This window comes from Taudactylus pleione, unplaced genomic scaffold, assembly GCF_031769625.1.
Source record: "Taudactylus pleione unplaced genomic scaffold, aTauple2 ptg000061l, whole genome shotgun sequence".
Taxonomy (NCBI): domain Eukaryota; kingdom Metazoa; phylum Chordata; class Amphibia; order Anura; family Myobatrachidae; genus Taudactylus; species Taudactylus pleione.
In genome coordinates, this window is record NW_028284463.1 from 12,668,167 (window position 1) to 12,694,695 (window position 26,529).

The following is a 26,529-nucleotide window of genomic DNA, read 5'->3' on the forward strand; positions in this document are numbered from 1 at the left end:
ATTACCTTTATTTACTTGTATACCGTTTATTTTTATAAATAAAAAAAAAAAAAAAATCACAATTATTCTCCTTTTAAAAACAATATTTACACTTGAATCAAATACCAACATATAGCATGTTAGCACGCTGCCGATTGTTGTTCACAAATGCACCCTATTATAACGCCGTATGAAGTGCCGACATTATATCACCATACTGTACAAGGTCTGTGGGCCTGTTTCAGAGATGTACGCAACACCGATATCTGCGGAGCTGAGAGATTGTCAGTAAACTGCGCATGCGTCAATGTACATTAACGTAGCTGCTCGCAGAGACTATTCACTCGCAGTGTGATTGACAGGCAGGGAGCGTTTGGGGGCGGTAAAGGGGAATGGGGTCAAAAATCGCAGGCGTTTCCCAACCGGTTTCATGGCGTGTCACAGTCAGTGCCTGCCATCCCGTATGCAATTAAAATGGCTTTGGTGTCTCAGTTACCGCAGCCATTCTGTCTCACCATAGGGTTACTCAGGAGACCGATAATCGAATGACCTGCGACCTTTGTACACACATGCCTAGGCGTGTCCATACCTTCCCCAGGTGTCTGCAACATTTGCAAATTTGGGGGTCACAGGTGCAATGGCATTAGCCTGCATTAGGCCTCTGTGTTCATATAACATTATTGTCGTACAATATAAATGAATGCGAGCTACGGTAGTCTGTTATGGACTATTGAGAGCAGAGGAGTCCGGCTCTCACAGTGGTCCTCAGCCTTTCATAGTAAATATATCAAGTAATACATAAAATGTGTGAGGTATGTTATACAGCCTTTTTCACAGGGACATCATTTTTTTAAACTATCCATGTAATAATCTTCCCAATTAAGTGTATATATAAAAGAAGCATATCATAGTAGAACATCTTAAGCTAGGTACACACCAGACAAATAATCGCTACAACGTTCCTATGGACATCCGATTTCCGGTATACGCACTACTCAATTACTGATCCTGTCTAAATGATAAATGTTGTTGAGGTGACGTTTACTAATAGACTTTGCCGGGCCGATCGTGTACGTGCTGCATTTGTGGCACGATGACATCACGCAGCGCTCTTGATGTCGGGAGCCGATCCGGCTGGTTTGCGAACGCCCGTAGGCCCAGAGTGCTGTGTACACACTGTGCAATAATCAGCCTGACCAGCAGAGAATTGGCTGATCGACCCGATTATTGCACAGTGTGTACCTTGGTGGATCCATGGTGTAGGTTGTCCATAGATGATGTGCAAATGCAATGCCCCAGCTTACGCCAATATCAGCTGAAGCTCCACAGGGTAGTGGTCACTCACAGCCAAAGCCTGCAAATAAATAACATAAACATCATAGTTAGGGTCTGTAACAAAATCAGCGGTGCTAAAGAACGTTTCAGTAAATGGCTTCCAAAATTATATTTTATGTATCCCCTATAGCAGCCAAGAACAGGACAGGATAGTGTTTTTCTATCTGGAAAATCTGTACCCACAGTTCATTTTGTCATACGGTTTCTCTACTTAAGATGCTGATTGTCAAGGCTTCTAGGGCTCGAAACTGACCACTGTTCTGCTAGGTGAGTAGAGGACTTTTATGTAAGCCCCCTTCTTAATATTCAGGGGACAGAATACTACCCCCTTTTATCTGTAGAGATCATGTCCGTTTTCTTCTACGGCAGTGGTTCTCAAACTCGGCCCTCAGGACCCCACATAGTTCATGTTTTGCAGGTCACCTAGCAGGTGCACAGGTGTAATCATTACTCACTGACACATTTTAAAAGTTACACAGGTGGAGCTAATTAGTTTACTTGCAATTCTGTGAGGAGACCTGGAAAACATGCACTGTTTGGGGTCCTGAGGACCGAGTTTGAGAACCTGTGTTCTACAGAATGGTAAGTGAGTCCTACACAGCCGGTGCAGTATATTTATGACCTGTATATGAATGTATTAGAATTATTATGGCTTACCTGCTCTTGATTCAGTTTGTACTTTTCATTAAAGTTAAATATTTTGGCTGAATCGGGCACTATACATTTGTGCAGCTCTTCACCACTGATGACAATTCTGAAGGAAAAAAACGGGTTGGGTCTATGAATTTTGTTATAAAGTGTCAAGTTTGACTTTTAGGGGGTTTATTTACTAAGCATCGGCGCTTCTGATTGTGTTTGTGCGCCAAAATTTAAAAGGGCAGTGCTTTTACTAGTAAAATAATCGCCCTTTTAAATTTAGGGCATAAACACGATTAGAAGTGCAGGATTTTAGAACCCGTCGCTTAGTAAATAAACCCCCCATATTCTTTTCTTACACCACATAAATCATTAATCAATGCCGTATGCTGAGGAGTCACTACTGTGTCTCGCTGCTCCTACCATTATTTAACACCCCATCAAATGGCTCATCTGCTCCCCACCCCGCTTCATGCACAAGCATACAGTCGGGGGAGTGGCAATGCAATTCAAGTCATCACGGACACGCCGCCATTGTCAAATGCCACGATTGCCAGCATCATGAAGCAGGATAATGGTGCCATAATCACGTGCGCTGGGAGCTGAGTAAGTCCCATGAGACTTAGGACAAAAAGTCAGAAAGGCATGTGCTGAGCACTGATTGGTGGAGTTCATCACATGCTTCTCTGACAAGTTAAGGAGATCAGCAGCTGCCTCGTGGGAGGGATTAATCAGAGCAAGGAGGCAGTGCTGCTGGGCCTGTGTAACCTTTGCTGAACGCTGAGGAAGAATGGAGCGCCCAGTAATGAACAGAAGCAGTGAGCTATTTGCACCGTGCAGGTGATCGTCTGCAGGACAAGTGCATTTCTGGGGACAGTTTATTTAAAATTTGTTAAAGTGTCAACAGACAAAAGTGAATGTGTACTTCAGACAGTCACAATGTCCCCTCACTCTCATGAGTAAGGTGGAGACTTATCAAAGCTTGGAGATAGATGAAGTGGAGAGAGATATAGTACCAACCAATCAGCTCCTAACTGTCATTTTATAGGCTGTGTTTGAAAAATGACAGGAGCTGATTGGCTGGTAATTTATCTCCATCCACGTCATCTCTTTCCAAGCTTTGATAAATCATCCCCTAAATCAGGGGTGGGGAACCTTTTTTCTGCCGAGGGCCATTTTGATATATATAACATTATTTGTGGGCCTGGTGCAGGCCACGCCCCCTCCGTGTGATGTCACACAGGGGCGGGCCATAATCAACGGTGATTACAGCAATGCCCGGATCATCCTGAGGATGCTTTGGAGAGCTGTAAGGGCAGCGGTGTGACCATCTGAAGCATCCTAAGAGTGCTCCAGGCGACACTGCTGCATAGATTCTGGCTGCAGGGTGCCATTCTAGGCACCCTGATAGCCAGATGAGGCCAGCAGAAAAAAGCTCAGAGGGCCAGACCAAATGGTTCCACAGGCCTTATACGGCCCCCGGGCCTGAGGTTCCCCATCCCTGTCCTAACTACACTGTACTCAGTGGGCCTGTGCGGTTACTTGAAATGAACTGAGGAATGTGGTGAAGGAGGGTATTTGGCTTTCTCCTTCCTACAAATGGAGGCTCAACTTCTCCTGGTGGTACTTCCATGGATGGTACAAGGCAAGGCAATTATGGGTAAGAGCAATTGCTATGTTCTGCACCTAGCCATGTGCACCTATTAAACTGTTCCATTCGTGCAATGATCGTTTGCGACAACATAATATATTACAGCTCCTCCATTATTAAAAAATCTATTTCACAGGTCTAGAAACTCTGTGATACAAGTGAAACACCATTACACTAAACTCACTATATTCATTTCACTTGTAACAGAATGTACTTGGGGCCTAATTCAGCAGTGCACTGCTGAACGCAGATTCCCGATGTTCGGGAATCTGCGCAGGCGCCAGACCCGTTCTGCGCATGTGCAGAATGGGTCTACGAGCCCGCACGTAAACTGGCAGCAGACTGTCAGTGATTGACAGTCTGCTGCCATTTGGGGGTGGGGAGGGGGCGGCGATGCCCTCCGTTTCCCAAAATGGAGGCGTGTCGCCGCCGTTGCGGGGGAGGGAAGAAGCCAGTATCTCCACAGCCGGCTGATGGTACGCAGATTATCCGATGCTGCATTGGACAACTCAGCTTGGATAAGTAATGCACAGGGGGCGTGATGCCTCCTGCTGCATTACCATATCTGCAAGGATCTCAATTGCATAGCTGCCTGCGTGCATACATCATATATCTATATCCTGTGTGCATACATCATATATCTATAGCCTGCGTGCATACATCATATATCTATAGCCTGCGTGCACACATCATATATCTATAGCCTGCGTGCATACATCATGTATCTATAGCCTGCGTGTGCACACATATCTCTATAGCCTGCGTGCAGCTTTGCAATTATGATCCTTGCAGAATCAGGCCCTTAATGCTTTATCTTACTGTTGCTTTCAATACATATGAATACATGGTATATGCATTAATTGTGTGACAATCTAAAAAGAGCATCGTTGTAGGGTGAATAATCCTTACTTATTTTGGGGCTATTTACATTTCCCCTGTTATGGAAAACAAGACAATGTATAAACACAGACGAAGAGGTGAAAAAGAGAAGAATGTTCCCCTACATTATCCGATGACCCCTTAGTCGTCCTATGTATTGCTATCTGAGCCCCCCCCTCCTCCCCCATGGTCTGTTTTCTGCCAGTTACCTGTCGTACGGACAGAACGTGTTTCCTACAGTGGTGTCAACGTCGTGAGGGATCAGCCAGGTGAAGTCTTCGCTGGTGTGCAGGCGGATGCTGTCCCAGTCAGAGTCACTGACGTAGCTGCAGCCGGCATTGAAGTCTCCCAGAAATATAATATTCTATGGAAAAACATACAACAAATGGTGACGACATTTTCTCACTAGAGGACAAGTGCAACCTGAGATGATCATTAAGGAGAAGAAGAACTGGACAGTTGGAGGAGCAAATCCTGGGTATGACGTAAGAATTTATTCATTTATTAACATTTACTCATATAGCGCCAGGTAAGAGGTAGGGGCGTTTCAAGAGAGGAGGGGGCCTGTGTTCAGTCTCTGTGTGGGCCCCTTTCTCTCTCCACGGCGCAGTGGGTAGTAGACTCTAGCATTGTGCCGGAGTCTGCTGTGCATGTGCAGGTCTCCGGGAAAATGGCCGCCACACCATTTTCCTGATGATTAGTGCAGCACCGGCGTGGCACTCCGGACAGGTGAGTATACTACTAATGCACCCGTTATACATACACCAATGTAAGCAGGCCCTGCTTGTAAGCTTACAATCTGACAAAGTATACCGTCTGGGGGGCATTATCATTCATTTTGTGTCTAGTCTGAGTAACATCTGTCCTGCTACATTTTCTCTGCCTTATTTTATACGGGAGAGGCTGAGCTACAGCTGGGTTGTGAGGTAAATGATGTGCTGGCAAGTCTGGGCTAGGCTGCGGAACCACGTTCTGCAGACGCAGAGCCGTTCATTTACCTGTTTATTGGACACGGTGCCTTATGACTCATAGGGCAGGTTACATATATAGTATCATGTATGTGCATGTAAACAGGAGTCATGTAATACATCATCTCAGCCCTGAACTCCATGAAACGCGTTACTTACATCGGTCTGCCATCTGTCACGTACATCTACATAGACATCGTACAGCGCATCTATCTCCCGGACGGCGTCCTTGGGTGCAGCATGTAACGGGACCAGAACAAATTTTTGAATAACTGTGGAAAAACACTAAGATAATATAATACAGAAACAAACTACTTTATATGCTACCAGCATTTTATGTCATTATTAAACAGTTTCATATGTCTAATGTACTGCAGAGGCCATAATGTACCTAATATTCTACTTCATTTTCTTTGTGTCTTGATAGCCCTTGTCCTCCTAAAGCTGTACCTATATTTCTAGTACAAATAATTGCTTATGCCTTATGTATGGGGGAGATGTACTAAGCTCTGGAAAGTGATAAATTGGGGAGTCATAAACTACCAGCCACTCAGCTCCTAACTGTCATGTTACAGGCTGGGATTGAAAAATGACAGGAGCTGATTGGTTGGTAGTTTATCACTCTCCAATTTATCACTTTCCAGAGCTTAGTACATCTGCCCCAAAGTGATAAAGCTGTCTAAATGTTGGGATATATTTACTATGAGCCACATCTTTGATAGCTTGGTTGCTGGGCCAACACTAGTCTCAAGCCAGCAGCCAGCGAACCTACCAGAACATTTTTTTGGATTTAGCAATAACAATAAATTTGATGCCTACAGTCACAGCGCCAACCCGATGTCGGTTCACAGCAACGGCATAATAGTTTTGTGAGAACACATCATAAAATAAATGTAAAACAAATGTAGAAACATCTTGCAGCTCCCTGTTTGTGCTATAGAGGGTGTAATACGTAATACACAACAGTGTACATATTTCACGTTAACCATTCCAGGCCTAACAGTAATGCCAAGATCAACCAGCAGACCGCACAAGACAGAGATAGGCAACTGTGCTCTTGCCAGAGTTTGCCAGTAGAAGAGCCAGTCTCTGGGTGACAGGGTAGGCTCCCCATCTACCCCATCTGTGTTCCTCATCTACCCCATCTGTGTCAACCCAGTTTGTCTTCCCCCACCTTTTTAGAATGTAAGCTCTCACGAGCAGGGCCATCTACCCTCTTGTGCTTCTCCTTACTATAGTGTCATTTACTTCTTTCTCACCACTAGGGCACCTAACACTTGGTTGCTTATGCTCTGTTGCTTATCTGGGTGACATAGTCGCTAATGTAGCACCGTATATTATCCATGTCCTGGTCCTGTATTGTATTGTTCTGTAAGTCACTTGTATACAATTTGTTTTTGTACTTTATAAGGCGCTGCGGAACACTTGTGGCGCCATATAAATAAATGCTAATAATAATAATAGGCTGAAGCTTATGGGCGTATGATATGTAGACAGTAATGAAATGTTGACATGTTAGAATTCCGAAATATCGTCCCTGGTGACTTGCCTGCTCTGACAGCTGCAGCGAGTCCAGCGCGGCTTCCAAGTACCAGAGGTCATGTGACTGTGACTTCTGGGCAGTGGCGTAACTTCATCCCAGGTGCCCGGAGGCAAGATAAATGTTGGTGCCCCCCCCCCAAACTAAAATGTACCACCCCCCAGCACCTATGCCAGCCCCAGCTGCCGCCGCCCCCCTTATGCAGTTCCTTTTATATAATTCCCCCAGTAGTAGTCTGCCTATGTAGTGCTCCCCAGTAATGGTCCCCCTATGCAGTACATCCAGTAGTGAGCCCTCGGTAGTTGCCCCCAGTAGTGAGCTCCCTGTAGTTGCCCCCAGTAGTGAGGCCCCTGTAGTTGCCCCCAGTAGTGAGGCCCCTGTAGTTGCCCCCAGTAGTGAGGCCCCTGTAGTTGCCCCCAGTAGTGAGGCCCCTGTAGTTGCCCCCAGTAGTGAGGCCCCTGTAGTTACCCCCACTAGTGAGGTCCCTGTAGTTACCCCCACTAGTGAGGCCCCTGTAGTTACCCCCACTAGTGAGGCCCCTGTAGTTGCCCCCAGTAGTGAGCTCCTGTAGTTGCCCCCAGTAGTGAGCCCCTGAAGTTGCCCCCAGTAGTAGGCCCCTGTAGTTGCCCCCAGTAGTAGGCCCCTGTAGTGAGCCCCTGTAGTTGCCCCCGGTAGTAGGCCCCTGTAGTTGCCCCCGGTAGTAGGCCCCTGTAGTTGGCCCCAGTAGTGATGGCCCCCACCACGCTCGCGCACACACAAAAAAACAAAAAAAAACACTTACCTTTATCCCCTCTCCAGTGCTGCTGCCGTCCATCCCCGGCATCCGCTCCTCGGCACTATGGGAGTGACGTCATTACGTCACTCCCATAGTGCGCTGCGGGACCCGGAAGACGGAGCTCACTCCTGAGCTCCGTCCCCGGCGTCTGCTCCTCGGCACTATGGGAGTGACGTTATGACGTCACTCCCATAGTACACTGCGGGACCCGGAAGACGGAGGGAGCTCCGTCCTCCGGCTACCGCCAGGAGGATAGGAGCCGGGCGCCCGCTGGTAACACACTCAGCGGGCACCCGGCAAATGGAGGGTGCAGGGGTGCGACCGCACCCCTTGCACCCTCCGTAGTTACGCCAATGGAGGTGGAGCACCGATCAGCGGCGCTCCTTCTCCATGCAGCTCCCGGGGACAATGGAACCAGGTGCCCCCTTCAGGGCTGACGCCCGGCGGCAAATGACTCCATTGTCTCCGGGAGTTCCGCCACTGCTTCTTGGTCAGATTGGTGATCCTCCGGTGTTACAGTGAGTATTTCTCCCCTATCCCCAACCCTGATCCCTACCCCTCACCCTACATCTAGTGCCTTACCGTAACCTGCCCCCATGCAGCCTAACCCCCCATTGTTGACCTTTTTACTACATCCCGGTGCTTACACATTATTGGAAAACCACAGGTTAAAGTCTTACAACTCTCCAGCATGGAGTGTATTTATGAAAGTTTGAAGAGAGATAAAATACCAACCAATCAGCTCAGATCAATTTTAAAACACAGCCTGCAAAATGTAAGTTAAAAGCTGATTGGTTAGTACGAGCGTCAAAACGCCGTTTGGGCGTGCATAATTAACATGGAAGTGTCATAGTACACGTCACCTGGTTGTATTTCAGCCTGCAGTGAATGCAGTGCTTGCAGCAGGGTAGGATCTACCTCAAGGGCTGCGAGCAGCTCCGATGGCTCTCGATGTTACTGATTAATCATACACTCCCTGGAGATAACGTGTGCTTAGAATGAAAAGTGGGCGTCATTACACCGGCGAGCATTCACTCTGCCGTCTCCCTCTAAGACATAGAGGGCGTCCTTATGCCTGGCCGTGAAATCGCAGGATTTGCATATCCGCATCCTGACGGCTGCGAGAGAGCGCAGCATAGCGAGCAGGTCTGAATGTGCTACTTTATCTCTTATAATTTTAACCCTCACCAAGCTGATCTCATTATCTGCAGAGTAAAATAATATAACGAACAGTACAGTGATGATACACTACATATAAAGTCACCTGAGAGATAATAAAATCACTTTACCTAGGATTGTTGACAATTATCCACCTATACTAGTGGGAGGAATCTAAAGGCTCATACACACTAGACGATGTGCTGTATGAGCGATATTGGTGAAAGATATTGGGTGTACACTGAACGATATCGTTCAGTGACGTCATCCTGCCACATCCCTGAATAGGCACTTTCTGACCATATCGTCAGATTGGCCTGCGTGTTTGCAGGACAGCAAACATCGTTAACGACCCGCGGGAGCACGCATCGTTGCTCGTTTGGTGCATAGACACTGGACTATATGAACGATATATCGTTGGACATTATCGTTCATATTGTTTACTTTTATCGTCTAGTGTGTATGCCCCATTACTCTGTGCAGCAATATATACATTGTTTGTGTATTTTTCATGACAAATGTATATACTATGGGCCTGATTCCGAGACATACGCTAATGCAATCACAACTGCAATCTCTTGGATCGCAGTTGCTAAAATAGGATCATGCCTTCCAAAGCGCAGCCGACGCCCACTGCTGCCTTCTCATATCCATCCGACGAAGTACAACAGCGCAAACATCGGTAACTATGACACAGATCGGGCAGTCACGCAGCATGTAAGTCACGTCTGACCAGCCACAAACCCTGCAGCTCTCCTGACATGCAGAGCTCTCGTGCTGCGAAGGAGAACGCAGTGGCTAATTTATGCACGCCCATGAAATGGAGTTTAAACGGTCCCAATGTGCCTGCATTTGCCTAGCCACCCCCCGTTACCTCACCCAAACGCTGATTACCTGTCACTCACAGTGCGAGTGAATCCTCTGTGCATGCTCAGTTTGGCATTCGCGCCTGCGCAATGGCAAACGATCGCTCGATCTGAGTAAATATCGGTATTGCGTAAATCACAGAATCAGACCCTATCTTTGTATCATGCCTTGTTGCCATGAGGCCTAATTCAGAGATTTACGTAAATTTGATATTTACGTAAATTTCCAATGTCTCCAGATCTGCGTATGCATGTGCAGATCTGTTTCTGATACATGCTGCTGGCATTTGGGGCATGGCTACCGACTTTCTGGCTGCCCTCTCCGGAAGGCTGCCTCGTCACAGCAGGGGGGCGTGGAATAGGTGTGAGGGCGTGGCGGCTCAATCACATCGTCCCCACAAGTGGGCAGGACAGGGCTACGATGAACGCACAAATCACATCATCCTCCCCCCTAGACTGCCTACTTTTTCTCAGTAAGAGGGCCACCACAGGGAACAAGGTGCCAGCTGGCGCCAGGAGACTTGCCCGCTCTTCCGATTCACAACTAATGTCATTTACACTCTGGTATGATAAAAGCATTATATTACTGACCTGTCCCTGGAGCGTTGAACATGACCACAAAGGGTTCTCTGCTGAAGGTGTCCTCTCCGGTGTACATGTTGTGATCGTGGTAATGATAGGATTCCTGGTCACTCACCTTGTCATTCCTATAGGGATAAAGTAAACACCAGGTGTTAGGATTTCTGAGCACATTGCTGCTTGCCACAGGATACTTCCATTTTACCCTGAAACCAAAAGTGGCCATTTTGGATTAGGTATGGTTGGGCGGACCGTGAGTGTAGCCTGGTAGATCGGGTCACAGTCTAGGTGGATTGGAGACAAGTCCGTATGTCTTAGCATTAGAGAATCGTACCACAGCTCCTGCAATGATTTATATACTTTTCACACATATAAATGTATAGATATTATATTTTTACTGGGCTTAGGGTCTGATTCAGCTCTGGACGCATTTGTGAATCCTAACCCAGATTCCTGATTATCGGGAACCTGTGTATGTGCCTGACCTGTACGGTGCAGGTGCAGAACGCGTCTGCAATCCCACACGCAGATTGTCAGTGATTGTGGGTGGGGAGGGGGCCGGCAACGGCACCTCCATTTCCGAAAACGAAGACGTGTCACCACCGTTGAGGGGGGAAGGGGGAAAGAGGCCAGGGCTTCCGTCGCCTGACTTAGATTTCCTGGCCTCTTTCTCTCATCTGCAGTGGCCGGCTTGTGTGACCCACATGTGCCACTCAGCCGGCCGATGGTCAAGCAGATTATGTGATGCTGCGTTGTACAATACAGCTCGGATCGGTAACGCATTCAAGAGGCGCGACACCTCTTGCTGCATTACCATGATAGAGCTATCGCAGCTGCTACCCAGGTTAGCAGCTGCAATAGCATTTGCAACCAAAGCTGAATTACGGCCTGATTCAGAGCAGCTTGTAAGCGGCCACTCGTTCGCACTGAGCGATGTTCGCACAACTGCGCATGCATACGGATTGTAATACGCATGCGCGAACCAGTCAGTGCGGCCGAAAATCGTTTGTTCGCTATATAGCGAATGCCTGCTACTTTGAGTGACAGGAGGAGGCGTATGTGGGTGGTAACTGGGGAAGGTGCTTGAAAACGGGGAGTGGAATTCAGAACGCAGGCGTGCTTAAAGGTCAAAACTTGCGTTTTATGGGTGTGCATAATTAAAACAGCAGCGTCATTGACCACGTCACTTGGTTGCTTTATAGTCAGAACTGCTCGCAATATGGTGGTAGGAAAAACCAGCCACAAGAATAGCGAGCAGTTCATACGCTGTTCGATGTACTCGATTAATCTAATAAATAGCGGACATGACGTATGGTGCGAGCGGCAAGAGGGCGTATTTTTCAAAATTTCGACCGCAAGTTTTGCTCGCTCATTCAGACTTAGAGGCGTGAACAGACCGCAATGAGCGAACGGTTCATTTAAATGGCCACCCCTTGTTTTTGAACGAACGACCGCAAATAGCGAGCGGCTCTGAATGAGGTCCTTAGTCCCTTAATCCATTCCTGAAAAGTACTGTATATAAATAAATGAAGGAGTTATGTCTCAGCTCTTTAGATAACCCAGGTTTCCCAGCTACACCACAGTAATATTGGGGGTGGTCCAGAGGTGGTGATGCCATGGCCGATGGGCGTCCTATTGAGAGACATTATGCCTGCTTCCCTCGTCCTCCTCTGGATCACCCCTATTGTGTCACGTCACATACACAGCTATAACCCAGGACCATTAGAGAGGTGCATGCGGCAGGACCACACCAGGAAGATGCACGGGTCGCTGCCTGATGTTCTTTGAGTCAGGGATAGCCATATTCACAGCCATCCACGTTGCCCATCCGATGGCATGGCTTTTGCCATGCGATGTCGGGATTGCGATGGTTGCCACCATCACTTGATTTTTTTTCGATATGCGTTCTCCCAAAGGGCCTGAGTCGCACGCAATGTCGATGTTCATGCAAATGGTCAATGTTTTTCAAATGCGTCTAAGTCACTTAGAAGTCACATAACGCATGCTTCCCGCAGTGTGAGTGCACAGAGTCGCAGGACCGATGGAGATGCACCATGAAAGCTTGCAGATTTCCCACCTGAGTATTGTCCTCCACTGTCAGCCGCGAAGCGACATGTTGGCAACACTCCCATATGACGGACCACCACCGTGCCTCTGAATAACACCTCCCAGGAATGACCGGTAGCTTTCCAATAAATTTCTGAGACCGTGCGACATAATCGGTTCTGCAACTCTGCGGGAACACACATTGAAACCATACTTGTCTACTCTCCTGGTAAACCCCCTGCACCCTCCCGTAGAGTAGGCACTTCTCCCGCATCCTGCCCACTTCCAGGTTCCGTGATTTGTTGGAGGAGGAGGGGCTTAATGGTGCAATTCTATGCTAATCTTGTCATTTGGCTCCGCCCCTTATTCAAATATCTGCTATAGCCGGGCCCCGTCTTTATCACTGCCCACTTCTCCCAGGGAGCAGACTTCAAACATCGGTAAGTATGATCGGAACGCATGCGCTGTAGGAGTTTTTAGGGATTTTTGTGCATGCGCAGTAGCAAAAATTCGCTCAACTTCATGAATATCAGCTCTGTGCGTGATTCAGAATCAGATCCGTGTGTTTACATGCAGTCTGTCAGCTAGTTTAGTATGCTCATGTGACAACAGCACACCTACAGACATAATTATCCTCGTGTTACTTCACACACAAATCCGAGGCCAGCGGCTTGTACGCTCTTCAGGTTACAACTAAATACACCGAGCCCTCTCCAATATAGTAAGTAGTCTGGGAAATCCACCAAGTACAATGCTGATACATTATATATGTCATCTATTCGTCATCCAGTAGGCTGGGTGCCAGCTAGGAACACTAACAAATTATAGTTAGACACAATTCAGTAAATCACATGGTTCATACATTCAGCAAAACAAAAACAAAACTCCAAACATTTTACAGAACAGTTTTTGTAACTTGAATGAATGAATATTTCTCTGCATGGCCCGCAAGGGTAGGCAATAAGCGCCTCTCCAGCTAGTGTCGGACTACACATGCCAGCATGCCCTTTCCACAGTTTTGCTATCAGGGCATGCTAAAACTTTGTCAGGGCATGCTAAGAGATGTAGTTCAACAACAGCTGGAGGGCCGCTTAATGCCCATACCTAGTAGAGAGCCTCTGCTATATCAACACTAGGTTCATATATGAACTTCTAGGGCGAACTTGATAAGATCCTTAGGAATTTTTGTTACTATCTTTTCGGTCACCTCCTGGTGGGAAACTACTGATAATTAAATTGTTTGTAAATTATCGACCTGTTAGCTGGAGACAGAGCCGTGACTAGACTTTTTGGTGCCCTAGGCCAGAAAGGGCATTGGCGCCCCCTCCTCATTTTTCAAATAAGGACATAAGACGCATGCCCCAAAAAAGGGGCATGTCCTCATTGGGAAGGAGCATTACAAATCTGATTTGTCCAGTACGATGATAAAGGACTACCAACAGGGGCGTTTCTAGAGAGGAGGGGGCCCGTGTGCAGTCTCCGACACGGGCCCCCTCCTCTCTGTCTGGCGGCCGGCAGCAAACTGAGCTGTGTGTGGCCAGCGCCGGAGTTATAGACTCTGGGCACTAGAGTGCTCCCAGAGTCTGTAGAGTATGCACAGGTCACCGGAAAAATGGCCGCGGTGGCCATTTTCCCTTTACTGCGCATGCGCAAATGACGGGAAAATGGCCGCAGCGGCCATTTTCCAGTAATTTTTACAGCGCCGGACCCCCGCGCTAACATGGGAACTCCGGAGAGGTAAGTAATACAATGGATGCAGGGTGTGCGGTGTGGGGCCCCCCTGGACCCAGGGGCCCATTATAGATACGCCCCTGGCTACCAAACTCGTGGTGCCATTGTTATCCAGGTGTCACTGCCAAATACAGTGTGAGTCCAATGGCTGCAGTGATGATACACAATAATTATGCTGTACAACTCACCAGCTCTAGAATGTGCTTATGGAGGCGGGCAGATGGAGGGGGAGTTGGCCAAGGAGGAGATAGGGGAGGCCAGGAGATGTCGGGGATAAAATAAAAAAGAGGAAGCTACAAGAGAGAATGATTATAAACAGAAAACTGACAGGCCCAAACAGCGCCCCCTGCCCTGCGGTGACCTGAGTCATTGCACATGTCGGCCCTGGCTGAAGACTTCAACCAACAGCAATAGCGTTTGGAAAGATAGATATCTGTGCTCTCACATCCCCTCCTTTTTTTCTCTTTACAGCAATATAAACAGACTACTGTTCTGTCTGACTCTCGTTACACGCCCTTACTGCCGCTGACAAGTCATATCTTTTTTTTTTCCCTCATTTTTTTTTTTTTACCTCAGCTGCACAAGTTTGTTTTTTTTCCTGTTTGTTAAAAAGTGTCTCCAGATACTGAGCCTGATTTGCTGGCTAAACTGATATTCACGCAGGTGGCCGATGTTAATTCGCCAGCGCAGGTGTCAGTCGCATCACGCATGTGTCCCGATGGTGTTCGTGCAGAGGGCCTGATTCAGCAGTGGATGCAAATGCAATCACTTACTGATCGAAATCGCTAAAATTTGCTAATGCCTGCCAAAGCATAAAGACGCCCTCTGCCCCTTTCTCATGTCTGTCCGATGTCGCTCTTCTGCGCAAACATTGGCACCATCGCCGCACATCAAGCAATCGCACAGCATCTACGGCGGGTGTGACCAACCGCAAACACTGCAGCGCTCCTAACACGCAGAGAGCTCTCATGCTGCGAATGCAATCGCCATGGCTAATTTATGCACGCCCATAAAACTGCAGTGAAAGGGTCAGACACGCCTGCATTTGCCTAATTCCCCCTCCGTTACCTCCCCCAAACACTGACCACATGTCACTCATTTTGCAAATGGATCCTCTGTGCATATGTAATTGCAATTGCCACACATGCGCAGTGCGTGCGACTTACACAGATGTGCGATGGCAAACAATCGCTCAAACTGCGTATCCATCGGCATCGCATTCGCTGCTGAATCAGGGAGGTACCAGGTATGGCTAATAAGATGCATGGATATTTTGCGTCATATGGGAGTCCATAGTCTGATGGATAAACTGCCCCTGACATAGGAGTGGCGCAAGTTTCATTGGCGCGACCGATGGCGGCGTCAGTCCTTGCACATTTGGACGCACGGATGTAACCAGGGAAGGGATTTAAAGCAGCGTATGCTTAGTCGCAGATGACACAGCGGCAAATTATGCACAGACGGTCGCCTCTGCGTCCGATTCAGCATCAGGCTCACTGTGTTCTGTGCCAGCCGGAAGTGCGCGCTTCCTTTCCACGGACAAGTGTATACAGAGAGATCTCACCTGAACACAAACAGGTAACGCTCTTTATAAGTGTCTCTTCCCAAAAGGTCGCTGACCACGTAGGAATATCTGGGCTCAGAGAATTTGCTGTGAATCAATAGAAAGTCCGTTAAACATAATAGTATATAACACAGTACATCATAATAATAATAATAACATGATAAATAAAATACCAAGGCGGGCATACATTCAGCTAACAGTCCAATGTAGTAAAGCATATTGATATCCGTGCTTGAGCACTAATGGATCACAATGACTGAGGCACTTATTAAGTTACCCGTACTCAAGTGTGGATATCCTTCAAACCTGGAATATTGGGTGGGGGGGGGGTTTAAGAGATTACCTGGGATATACTGTACATAGGGCCTGATTCAGAGGTGAACGCTAATGCTGCCGCTGCTGCTGTGAATTTTTACGCAGTGCAATGCGAAGATATGCAAATGGCGCAGCCGTGTGGCAACATTCTTATACGCCAACCTGCGTTTTTGAAAATCCAAGCATCTGCATACAAAGGCGCGGCATGGTTCGTCCGCAGATCATTCACTGTTAGAATTCCTGAGTGACTCTATGTTCGCGCAGAATGGCCGCAGGAACTGAGATGCCGGAGCCGGATTTCTTGCATCCGGAATCGCAGACGCAGGAGGTGACATGCCCCTAAAACGGATGTGACACGCCTGCGTTTTTAGCCAACAATCCCCACTGCCTCCCCCCAAATATTTGCTGACACTGGGAATAAACACGTATGAAGCTTGATGCATGCGCAGGGCGACTAATGACCCATGCACAGACGGCCGATAATCGCTCAACTGCAAACACACCAGCATAACGAACTGCTCTGAATCCGGCCCATAATCAATATACTTGAAAAGTCTGGGAAAATCCTGATTTCTCCTCCACCAGGGTACAGTGAAATGCATTGTGTCACGTAGCGTACGCAGGGGGGGGGGGGGAGTTCTGAGTACCCAGAAACCCCCCCTGACAGACTGGAAAGCAGGCACCATCTTCTTAAACCCGGACCCCCTCGCAGCAAAATGCCAAGAATTGCGGGTCAATTGGGAGGAAGCGGAGCCAATATGATGTGATTCCATTAGAATTGCATCATTTGGCTCCGCCCCCTCCCAATTGACCCGCGAATCGTGGTATTTTGTCGCTAGGGGGAGGGGCCTAATGACATGGTGCCAGCCTGCCAGGTCCCATTCTTATCGGGTCTACTACCCGCAGGTACTGCAAGGTAAGAGTGTGTGCAATGTATGTGTGACATGTAGTAGTGTGTATGTATATTATATATATATTTATATACAGTATATATGTGTGTGTGTATGTATTATATATATATATATGCACAGTATATATGTGTGTGTGTGTGTGTATTATATATATATATATATATAATTATATGCACAGCATTTATGTGTAATATATATATATATATATATATATATATATATATGCACAGTATATATGTGTGTGTGTGTGTGTCTGTAATATATATATATAAATATATACAGTGAGTGTGTGTGAACCCCCCTGTAAAAATCCTGCGTTTGCCCCTGCACTTGGATCAGAAAGCCGGCAAGAAAGCGCTAAGGTCAGACGTCTCAGAGCTTTGAAGGTGGCAGAATACACAGCAATGTATTATCACAACAAGCACCTAAATGAAGCTGAGAGTCTATGAGCACTAAGGGCCTGATTCAGAGCCGGACGCTATTTGCGCTCCCTCATTCATAAAAAGGGGCCGGCTATGTAAATGAACCGTTCGCTCTTTGCGGTCTGTTCACGCCTCTATGTCTGAACGAGCGAACAAAAAATGCAAGCGTAATTTTATAAAAAAAAAGGCCCCTGGCCGCTCGCATCCTACGTCATGTCCGCTATTTATTAGATTAATCGAGTACATCGAAAGGCGTATGAACTGCTCGCTATTCTTGTGGTTGGTTTTTCCTACCGCTATCATGCGATCAGTTCTGACTATAAAACAACCAAGTGACGTGGTCGATGACGCTGCTTTGTTAATTATGCACACCCTTAAAATGCCCGTTTTGACCTTGAAGCACGCCTGCGTTCGGATCTCCACTCCCCGTTTTCAAGCAACTTCCTCTGTTACCACCCACAAACGCCTCATTCTGTCACTCAAAATAGCAGGCATTCGCTATTTAGCGAGCACACGATTTTCGTCCGTACTGACTGGTTCGCGCATGCGTATTAAAATCCGTTCGCATGCGCAGTTGTGCGAACATCGGTAGGAACGAACGAGCAGCCGCTTACGAGCAGCTCTGAATCAGGCCCTAAGCTCTGCCACCCGACAAGTCCATGCCTCGTTAACACTAACTTGTGGCTACTGTTATGTCCTCATGCTTGAGTAGTAATATTATTCATATAATTTATGTGTATAGCTCGCCAATTAACCTACCAGAATGTATTTTTAATTACAAGATTTGTGAGGTTCAGGGAAAGTCAAACAGGTAAGTCTGGTTATGTCTACAGTGGATGGGAATAGAAGTCTACACACCCTTATTATTGAACCTGCAGAGAGACGTTTTTTCTTGTGTAAAAACCCTGAAACCCTGTCAGAACGTTTTCCACTTTGCTACCAACAATGTAAACATGGTAAACAAATATATATATTTTTTTAGGCAAAAAAAAAAAATAACAAGTGAAAATAACAAAAACGTACAAGTGCTAATGCAGAGGTGCACGCAAGCCGGACGTAGGTGCGGCTGCATCGCGTCAAAGGAAATAAAGACGGATTTTCACCCATATACACGCACTTAGCTTGTGAAAGTGTCCGTCGTGGCTGTCAGACCCATAACTGATGCAAATACTGTCTGGAATCATAAGTTAAACCCTGTATATAGCCTGCTATTCCCCCTACATCCCCCCACAGTTCTTTGGGGCAGATATATGAAGTTCTGAAAAGTGATAAAGTGCAGAGTGGTAAATGGCCAGCCAATCAGCTCCTAACTTTCATGTTACAGGCTGTGTTTGAAAAATGACAGTTGGGAGCTGATCGGTTGGTCGTTTATCACTCTGCACTTTATCACTTCCCAGAGCTTCATACATCTGCCCCTATGTGCGATGTACCGCTGGTGCCCAGTTACACCCATTCAGCCGCTAGTGAGGATATCTCGTCCCAATCCTGCATGTGGCGTCATTAATCGAGGCAGGAGACAAATTTGGCATCGTCTTAAACTTTTGACGTCACAGAAATGGCTTAGGGGCAGTAAAAGGTAAAGCGTATGTTATATTATATTCTGACCTGTTCAGTTCTGACATCATGGATTCAACTGCGCTGAGATCTGCGTCTCTGACTTCCTGGATCAGGACTATATCATAGCGACGCAATATCTGTAAGGATGGACAAGGGTTGGCAAGTATGGCATGCTCCTCACAATCACATTCCCCTCCCCACATTATAGCATAGCCCCTATAATATGCAGTCCTGTCCTAACACATCACTCATCTTCTGATACACTCTGTGCTGCTGGGGGACCCTGCTCCTTCCTCTGGGACTAAGGGCCTGATTCAGAGCCGCTCGCTAGATGCGGCCGCTCGCTCCCAGCGTATGCAAATTCAGCGCACGCCCAACAAGGCAGGCGATCGCACAGCAAGGCATTAGTACGCCCACTATCTTTTGGCGAGCGATCACTTTGTGCATGCAGACGCCCATCCACCATTCATAAGACGCCCACTTGTGCACGTCATCTCCAGGAAGTGCATGAAAACATTGGTACATCGAGCACCATCGAATATGCTCGCAGCGCTTGAGGTTGACTATACCTTGCCGCAAGAACTGCGATCACTTCAGCGTGAAATACAACCATGTGACGTGTACAATGACGCTGCCTGTTACTTATGCACGCCTCTGAAACAAGGTTGAGATTCTCAGGCACGTCTGCGTCCGCACCTCCACTCCCCCGTTTCCAGTGGCCTGCCCCCGTCACCACCCATAAACGGCCTCTCCTGTTACTCATTCAGCTGGGCTGTCTATGATGAGCGAGCGAACGCTTCCTGATCAGTCGCAGTGGTTTGCGCATGTGCAATGTGATGCATATGCATGCGCAGAACGCAAATATCGGCCAGCGACGAGCGATCGCATCCTAGCGAGCGGGTCTGAATCAGGTGCTAAGTGTATGCAGCTACAGTCGATGCAGAATCATTGCACAACCCAAACACATCTCCATTTGCGGGTGAAGGGCCGTAACTGACTGCTAATGGGGAAATCAACCTAAGTGTAGCGAGGGTACATCAACGGAATTGCGGCCTACGCAGAGTTGCCCATATGTGTAAGTGCACCAGTTTTCAGAAGGAACTGTTGGACAGCGCTGGTTCACGAGCACTGAGAATGATGACAGAAGCAAAAGTCTACAGGGGGTGGTCTGATCGCATAGATGGTTTCAACTAAACATAAAGACTAATGCTAGTTCTGCGCACGCAATGCAGGAGAAATTATGGACAACTTGCGTTAAGCTCCGCACAAGCCTCTCTTTGGCTATATATTATTCTATTCCCATCCACGTCCTACTGGGGACAAACAGATAAGCAGGATGCGCAGACTGATAAACATATAAGGACCTGGCACAGAGATGCATAGAAGTCTTGTGATTCGTCGCAGTGCGCATGCGCTAGCAGATGGATGGGGGCGGTGCAGCAACTCTGAATACGGGCGCAGATCCGCAATTATATCCGAGCGCACCATGCCGCCGACTTGCGTGCACCTCTGTATCAGGCCCTAAATACTCTTGGGGCAGACTCAATTACCCATGGAGCTATTCAATTACCCTGTATTTTTTCACGCTCTGACCCATGGATCCTGCGTTAAGTGTCTGGAATATATAAGTTCCCCGTGTGTTAAGTCCTAGAGGCAGCTCTAGAGGAACAATCTGTGTTAAGTGCACCCCCTTGGGCTTACCGCGCAGGGGTGCGGCACCTAATTGAATAGGTGAAGGTAAACCCCGCGGCTAATTAAATCTGCCCCTCCGACTCCACCAAATCACTTACCAATCTCTATTAAATATTACAGCGCAATTTAATATAAAAAAAAACAGCCACAATTTCTACTGACATATTATATATACAATATTACACACCTTACAATAAAATGACATTACGTACAAAACTAATGGATGGAGATATACACAAATAGCAAATACATCATGTCCACAGCTCCAAGTCGAAAAGTCTGGAGGGTATTGTATTTTATTGATTTCAACATTTATTTAGCCGACAATATAATATAATATTGTTATTTTACTGACTGTGATGGGCGTCAGCCATAAATATTATCTATCACTCTTGTCTGCCCGCCCTCTCTCCCAACCTCCGACCTACACACAACCCTGCTGAGCAACTTGCAAGCAGTCTTTATGCTTTTCATTAATTGTTGTCACGAGTTTGTACTTTCAGGTGACATCATAAAGGCCGGAAAAGTAAATATTAATATTGCTAATAATAACAAGGCAGATGCTAATCAGTGACAAATGAGAAATTCACACAGTCAATAGCACAATTATCATAAAATATGCAAATGAGGCACAGGCGAGCGGTACTTAGACAGCGGAGAATAATAGCGGTGACTATTGTCCTTCATACATCACCCTCTTATATATGTTACATTGAATATGCACTTTCAATCACCTAAACTTTAATTCACAAATCATTGAGTATACTCACAAGACTTTACCTTTAATATGATGGAAGATACATCAGGTTTTGCCATTTTAGAGTCCCCGAAGGACTGAATGTTAAAGGCTCCGATCTTTATAGCCGCCACATTGCACAAAGCCAGTGTGAGAGCAATCGCAACACGTATCATCTCTGCGATGAGACCGAGACACCAATTACACTCAGAACATCCTCTAACATCATTGTGTGCTGAAATATACATATACTATACATACTTCTCCATTTGTCTGCTTGTAGGATATGTATCCCCAGGAGGGTGACATTTGTATTCTGTTGTCATTTCTATTTGATATTACTTGTTTGCAATACTTTAGAATTATAATTCTGAATTATGTTACAACATAATCTGAAAGATACTGCATTAAACCAGATTAGTCAAACTGATTTTTTTTTTTTAAACTGGGAAGAGATAGCTCTGTCCTGTACTCTAAAATCAAAGGAAGTCAGCACTAGATTGACATAAGAGAAGACGCAAAACGCCTTGGTTTTTCAATTGTGCGTTTGGATGCTCCGCCCACTCTCATGGGATGCTTCCGCAAGCTTCAAGTGCGCCTGGATGTGAGGCAGAAAAATCTTTACAAGTGTGCGCTGAGTGAAAGAGTAAACTCCAACCTCTTACCCCTTTAGTACCACTTTTCACTTCAATAAACTTTCAAAGTTCTCCCTGATTCCTGTTAGAGCAGGGAATACTCCCGGATCACGGTTAGTCTGTCTCTTGCTACAAGAAGCTGCAGGTTTGTTGGTGAGCTGGATCAGCGTGTTGCTGGTGTGCTGCAGGTGCACGGCTGTTCTGATTGGTCTGCGGAGGTCAGCGACCGGAGTGTGCAGCTGAGGTTGGCTCTTGGTCGTGCCACTGGTGGTGCGGAGCCAGTGGTGTGGATGGGTGGCCGCTGGGAGGCTGGGTTGTAGCGTGTGTGCTGGGACCACCCCTGGGGGGTGGTCTGCCCGGGATACTGATTCGAAAAAAGCCAGGGAGGAGGGGGGATGTGGAAGGTGTGACCGGGATGGAGCTGGTCACTGGCGATGTTGGCTGTGCGGACTTGCGGCCGGATGTGCGGGGTGCTCTTAACACTGATGGTCCCTCGTAGAAATGGGGATCAACGGTGGAGACAACCCTGGCCAGGAGTCAGTTGCTGAGCACGCCTGGGAGGGGGGGGGGGAGAGAGAGAGGCTGGTCTGGGGTGAAGCCGGTCACTGGAGGTGTGAGCGGTGCGGACCAGTGGGCGGGTGGGCTGAGAGCTTTCTGCACTGGCGGTCCCTGGTGGGGATGGGGATCTTTAGTGGAGGTCAGCCTGGATCGGTGTCAGGTTTGATGTGAGGGTCTCCAACGCGTTTCGGCACAGGTGCCTTCTTCACCAGTGGCACAACCAAGAGCCAACCTCAGCTGCACACTCTGATCGCTGACCTCCGCAGACCAATAAGAACAGCCGTGCACCTGCAGCACACCAGCAACATGCTGATCCAGCTCATCAACAAACCTGCAGCTTCCAACCTATCTGCAATGGCCGCAACGTCAACCTACGTCACCATAACAAAAAAACTACCGGTAGGTAAGTACTGCCAAGACACACCAACACGCGGGACGCCGCACAGGTGTTCCAACCCACTTTGCACATCCCCCCACCCCCCGAGACTTCCTAGACTGTCGACCATAGGTCCAGCAGGGGTGACGTGCAAGGTCACTGAACCGCACGGGAAGGAGCCCCCTGAAAGGGTCCACCTACCTCCCCAGTCTCATCACCACTCATCACTGAACCCCACCCACCTGCCCGGGATCTCAACAGAGCAGCATTGTTGACTACTCAATAAAAGATTTTGCCCCAAATTACTGTGTCTCGCTGGCTTCATTTTGATTCTATTTTATTCCCCTTTTCACATTACTCCGAACTACACTCCATACCCAATCACACCCTCCTTCTCACTCCCAAAACACCACCACCACCAGAAGAAACATTCCAATTAACACCACTCACAAACACACACAAGTCATCACCATCACCACTACTAGCAGGAAGAGCGCACCTTATTCCTAACTGAACATATTATCATATTCATTTATATCATTTAGTACACTCTGAAATGATACCAACATAACTTTGAAGGGTACAGGATTATTGGATGAATGGGCGCATTGCCAAGAATTGTTAGGCTTAGGTGATTCAGGGCTTATCCAGAGGTGGACGCTAAGCAGTAGCAGCTGACACTTCTCTTGCAGATATTATTGCAAAATTATGCTAATGCTGCAGCTGATGGGCTGTCTACTGAGATGCCCAATGGCTGCAGCTTTAATCTGCCATGGTGCACACAAAGGCGCACAATCGAGGGGTCATTGGCCGCACCATTGAACCTTATGGTTAAGTTATAGCCAAAAGAGAAGGAGTGCCAGTGACATAGAGCGAGGTGGTGCTAGAAGAGAAGGAGTACCAGTGATATACAGTGAGGTGGTGATAGAAGAGAAGGAGTACCAGTGATATAGAGTGAGGTAGTGCTAGAAGAGAAGGAGTACCAGTGACATAGAGCGAGGTTGTGCTAGAAGAGAAGGAGTACCAGTGATATACAGTGAGGTGGTGATAGAAGAGAAGGAGTACCAGTGATATAGAGTGAGGTGGTGATAGAAGAGAAGGAGTACCAGTGATATAGAGCGAGGTAGTGCTAGAAGAGAAGGAGTACCAGTGATATATAGGGAGGTGATACTAGAAGAGAAGGAGTACCAGTGAGGTAGTACTAGAAGAGGAGTACCAGTGATATATAGGGAGGTGATACTAGAAGAGAAGGAGTACCAGTGATATAGAGTGTGGTGGTGTTAGAAGAGAATGAGTACCAGTGATATATAGGGAGGTGACACTAGAAGAGAAGTAGTACTAGTGAGTTGGTGCTAGAAGAGAAGGAGTACCAGTGATATAGAGCGAGGTGTTGCTAGAAGAGAAGGAGTACCAGTGATATAGAGCGAGGTGTTGCTAGAAGAGGAGTACCAGTGATATAGAGTGAGGTGGTGCTAGAAGAGAAGGAGTACCAGTGATATAGAGTGAGGTGGTGCTAGAAGAGAAGGAGTACCAGTGACATAGAGTGAGGTGGTGCTAGAAGAGAAGGAGTACCAGTGATATAGAGTGAGGTGGTGCTAGAAGAGAAGGAGTACCAGTGATATAGAGTGAGGTAGTGCTAGAAGAGAAGGAGTACCAGTGATATATAGGGAGGTGACACTAGAAGAGAAATAGTACCAGTGAGGTGGTGCTAGAAGAGAAGGCGTACCGGTGATATAGAGCGAGGTGTTGCTAGAAGAGAAGGAATACCAGTGATATAGAGTGAGGTGGTGCTAGACGAGAAGGAGTACTAGTGATATAGAGTGAGGTAGTGCTAGAAGAGAATGAGTACCAGTGATATAGAGGGATGTGGTGCTAGAAGAGAAGGAGTACCAGTGATATAGAGTGAGGCAGTGCTAGAAGAGAATGAGTACCAGTGATATATAGGGAGGTGACACTAGAAGAGAAGTAGTACCAGTGAGGTGGTGCTAGAAGAGAAGGAGTACCAGTAATATAGAGCGAGGTGGTGCTAGAAGAGATGGAGAACCAGTAATATAGAGCGAGGTGGTGCTAGAAGAGGAGTACCAGTAATATAGACTGAGGTGAAGCTAGAAGAGAAGGAGTACCAGTAATATAGAGTGAGGCGCTGCTAGAAGAGAAGGAGTACCAGTGATATATAGGGAGGTGACACTAGAAGAGAAATAGTACCAATGAGGTGTTGCAAGAAGAGAAGGAGTACTGGTGATATAGAGTGAGGTGGTGCTAGAAGAGAAGGAGTACCAGTGATATAGAGTGAGGTGGTGCTAGAAGAGAAGGAGTACCAGTGATATAGAGTGAGGTAGTGCTAGAAGAGAAGGAGTACCAGTGATATATAGGGAGGTGACACTAGAAGAGAAATAGTACCAGTGAGGTGGTGCTAGAAGAGAAGGCGTACCGGTGATATAGAGCGAGGTGTTGCTAGAAGAGAAGGAATACCAGTGATATAGAGTGAGGTGGTGCTAGACGAGAAGGAGTACTAGTGATATAGAGTGAGGTAGTGCTAGAAGAGAATGAGTACCAGTGATATAGAGGGATGTGGTGCTAGAAGAGAAGGAGTACCTGTGATATAGAGTGAGGCAGTGCTAGAAGAGAATGAGTACCAGTGATATAGAGTGAGGTAGTGCTAGAAGAGAATGAGTACCAGTGATATAGAGCGATGTGGTGCTAGAAGAGGAGTACCAGTGATATAGAGTGAGGCAGTGCTAGAAGAGAATGAGTACCAGTGATATATAGGGAGGTGACACTAGAAGAGAAGTAGTACCAGTGAGGTAGTGCTAGAAGAGAAGGAGTACCAGTAATATAGAGCGAGGTGGTGCTAGAAGAGATGGAGAACCAGTAATATAGAGCGAGGTGGTGCTAGATGAGAAGGAGTACCAGTAATATAGACCGAGGTGGTGCTAGAAGAGAAGGAGTACCAGTAATATAGAGCGAGGTGATACTAGAAAAGAAGGAGTACCAGTTATATAGAGTGAGGTAGTGCTAGAAGAGAAGGAGAACCAGTGATATAGAGCAAGGTGATACAAGAAGAGAAGGAAAACCAGTGATCTAGAACGAGGTGATACAAGAAGAGGAGTACCAGTAATATAGAACGGGGTGATACAAGAAGAGAAGGAGTACCAGTGATATAGAACGAGGTGATACAAGAAGAGAAGGAGTACCAGTGATAAAGAACGAGGTGATACAAGAAGAGAAGGAGAACCAGTGATATAGAGCAAGGTGATACTAGAAGAGAATGGGTACCAGATATATAAAGTGAGGTAGTTTTAGTAGAGGAGTACCAAGGTTAAAAAGAGTGGTGGTACTTGAAATGAGGGATACAGAAGTAATAACATACTGTAATAAATAGCAATGAATAGGCTATGCCTCCAGCCACACGTGCAGTGTAACCCGTGATCCTCACATATATTTATAAAGAACAAGAAGGGTAATTATAGGTATTGTAAGATAAAGTGGACGTAAAACTATGAGAAATCTAAGATACAGAATAAGAATATCTGAGCCTCCTAGCGCTACGTACTCACTGGACGGCGACAGGTGAGTCCGGCAGTCGAATTGTATCTCTGGGGTGTCAGTCTGACTCTCTC

At 47.0% G+C, this 26,529-nt stretch overlaps 1 protein-coding gene across 2 annotated transcripts; it reads right to left on the reverse strand.

The window, feature by feature from the left end:
• Positions 1-26,529, reverse strand: LOC148535058 (deoxyribonuclease-1-like). Of its 2 annotated transcripts, none has more exons than XM_088464923.1 (9): positions 26,463-26,529; positions 21,385-21,518; positions 18,961-19,049; positions 15,708-15,794; positions 10,379-10,494; positions 5,608-5,720; positions 4,690-4,844; positions 1,972-2,068; positions 1-1,333 (listed from the first exon to the last, which is right to left on the reverse strand). In XM_088464923.1, the coding sequence occupies exons 2-9, from the start codon at positions 21,514-21,516 to the stop codon at positions 1,280-1,282; spliced, it is 843 nt and encodes a 280-aa protein (XP_088321049.1). In that variant the 5' UTR covers positions 21,517-21,518; positions 26,463-26,529; the 3' UTR covers positions 1-1,279. The 2 variants fall into 2 exon arrangements, with proteins under 2 accessions (XP_088321049.1, XP_088321050.1); XM_088464924.1 differs by having other exon boundaries at positions 26,467-26,527.

What these genes read in the sequence shown, in the direction of transcription:
- LOC148535058 (XM_088464923.1), bottom strand. Translation starts at nt 21,516, where the DNA reads ATGATACGTGTTGCGATTGCTCTCACACTGGCTTTGTGCAATGTGGCG. An exon ending in TATCTTCCATCATATTAAAG is followed by an intron (nt 19,050 to 21,384) that starts GTAAAGTCTTGT and finishes CCATCCTTACAG; the next exon opens with ATATTGCGTCGCTATGATAT. An exon ending in CGTTACCTGTTTGTGTTCAG is followed by an intron (nt 10,495 to 15,707) that starts GTGAGATCTCTC and finishes TTATCCCTATAG; the next exon opens with GAATGACAAGGTGAGTGACC.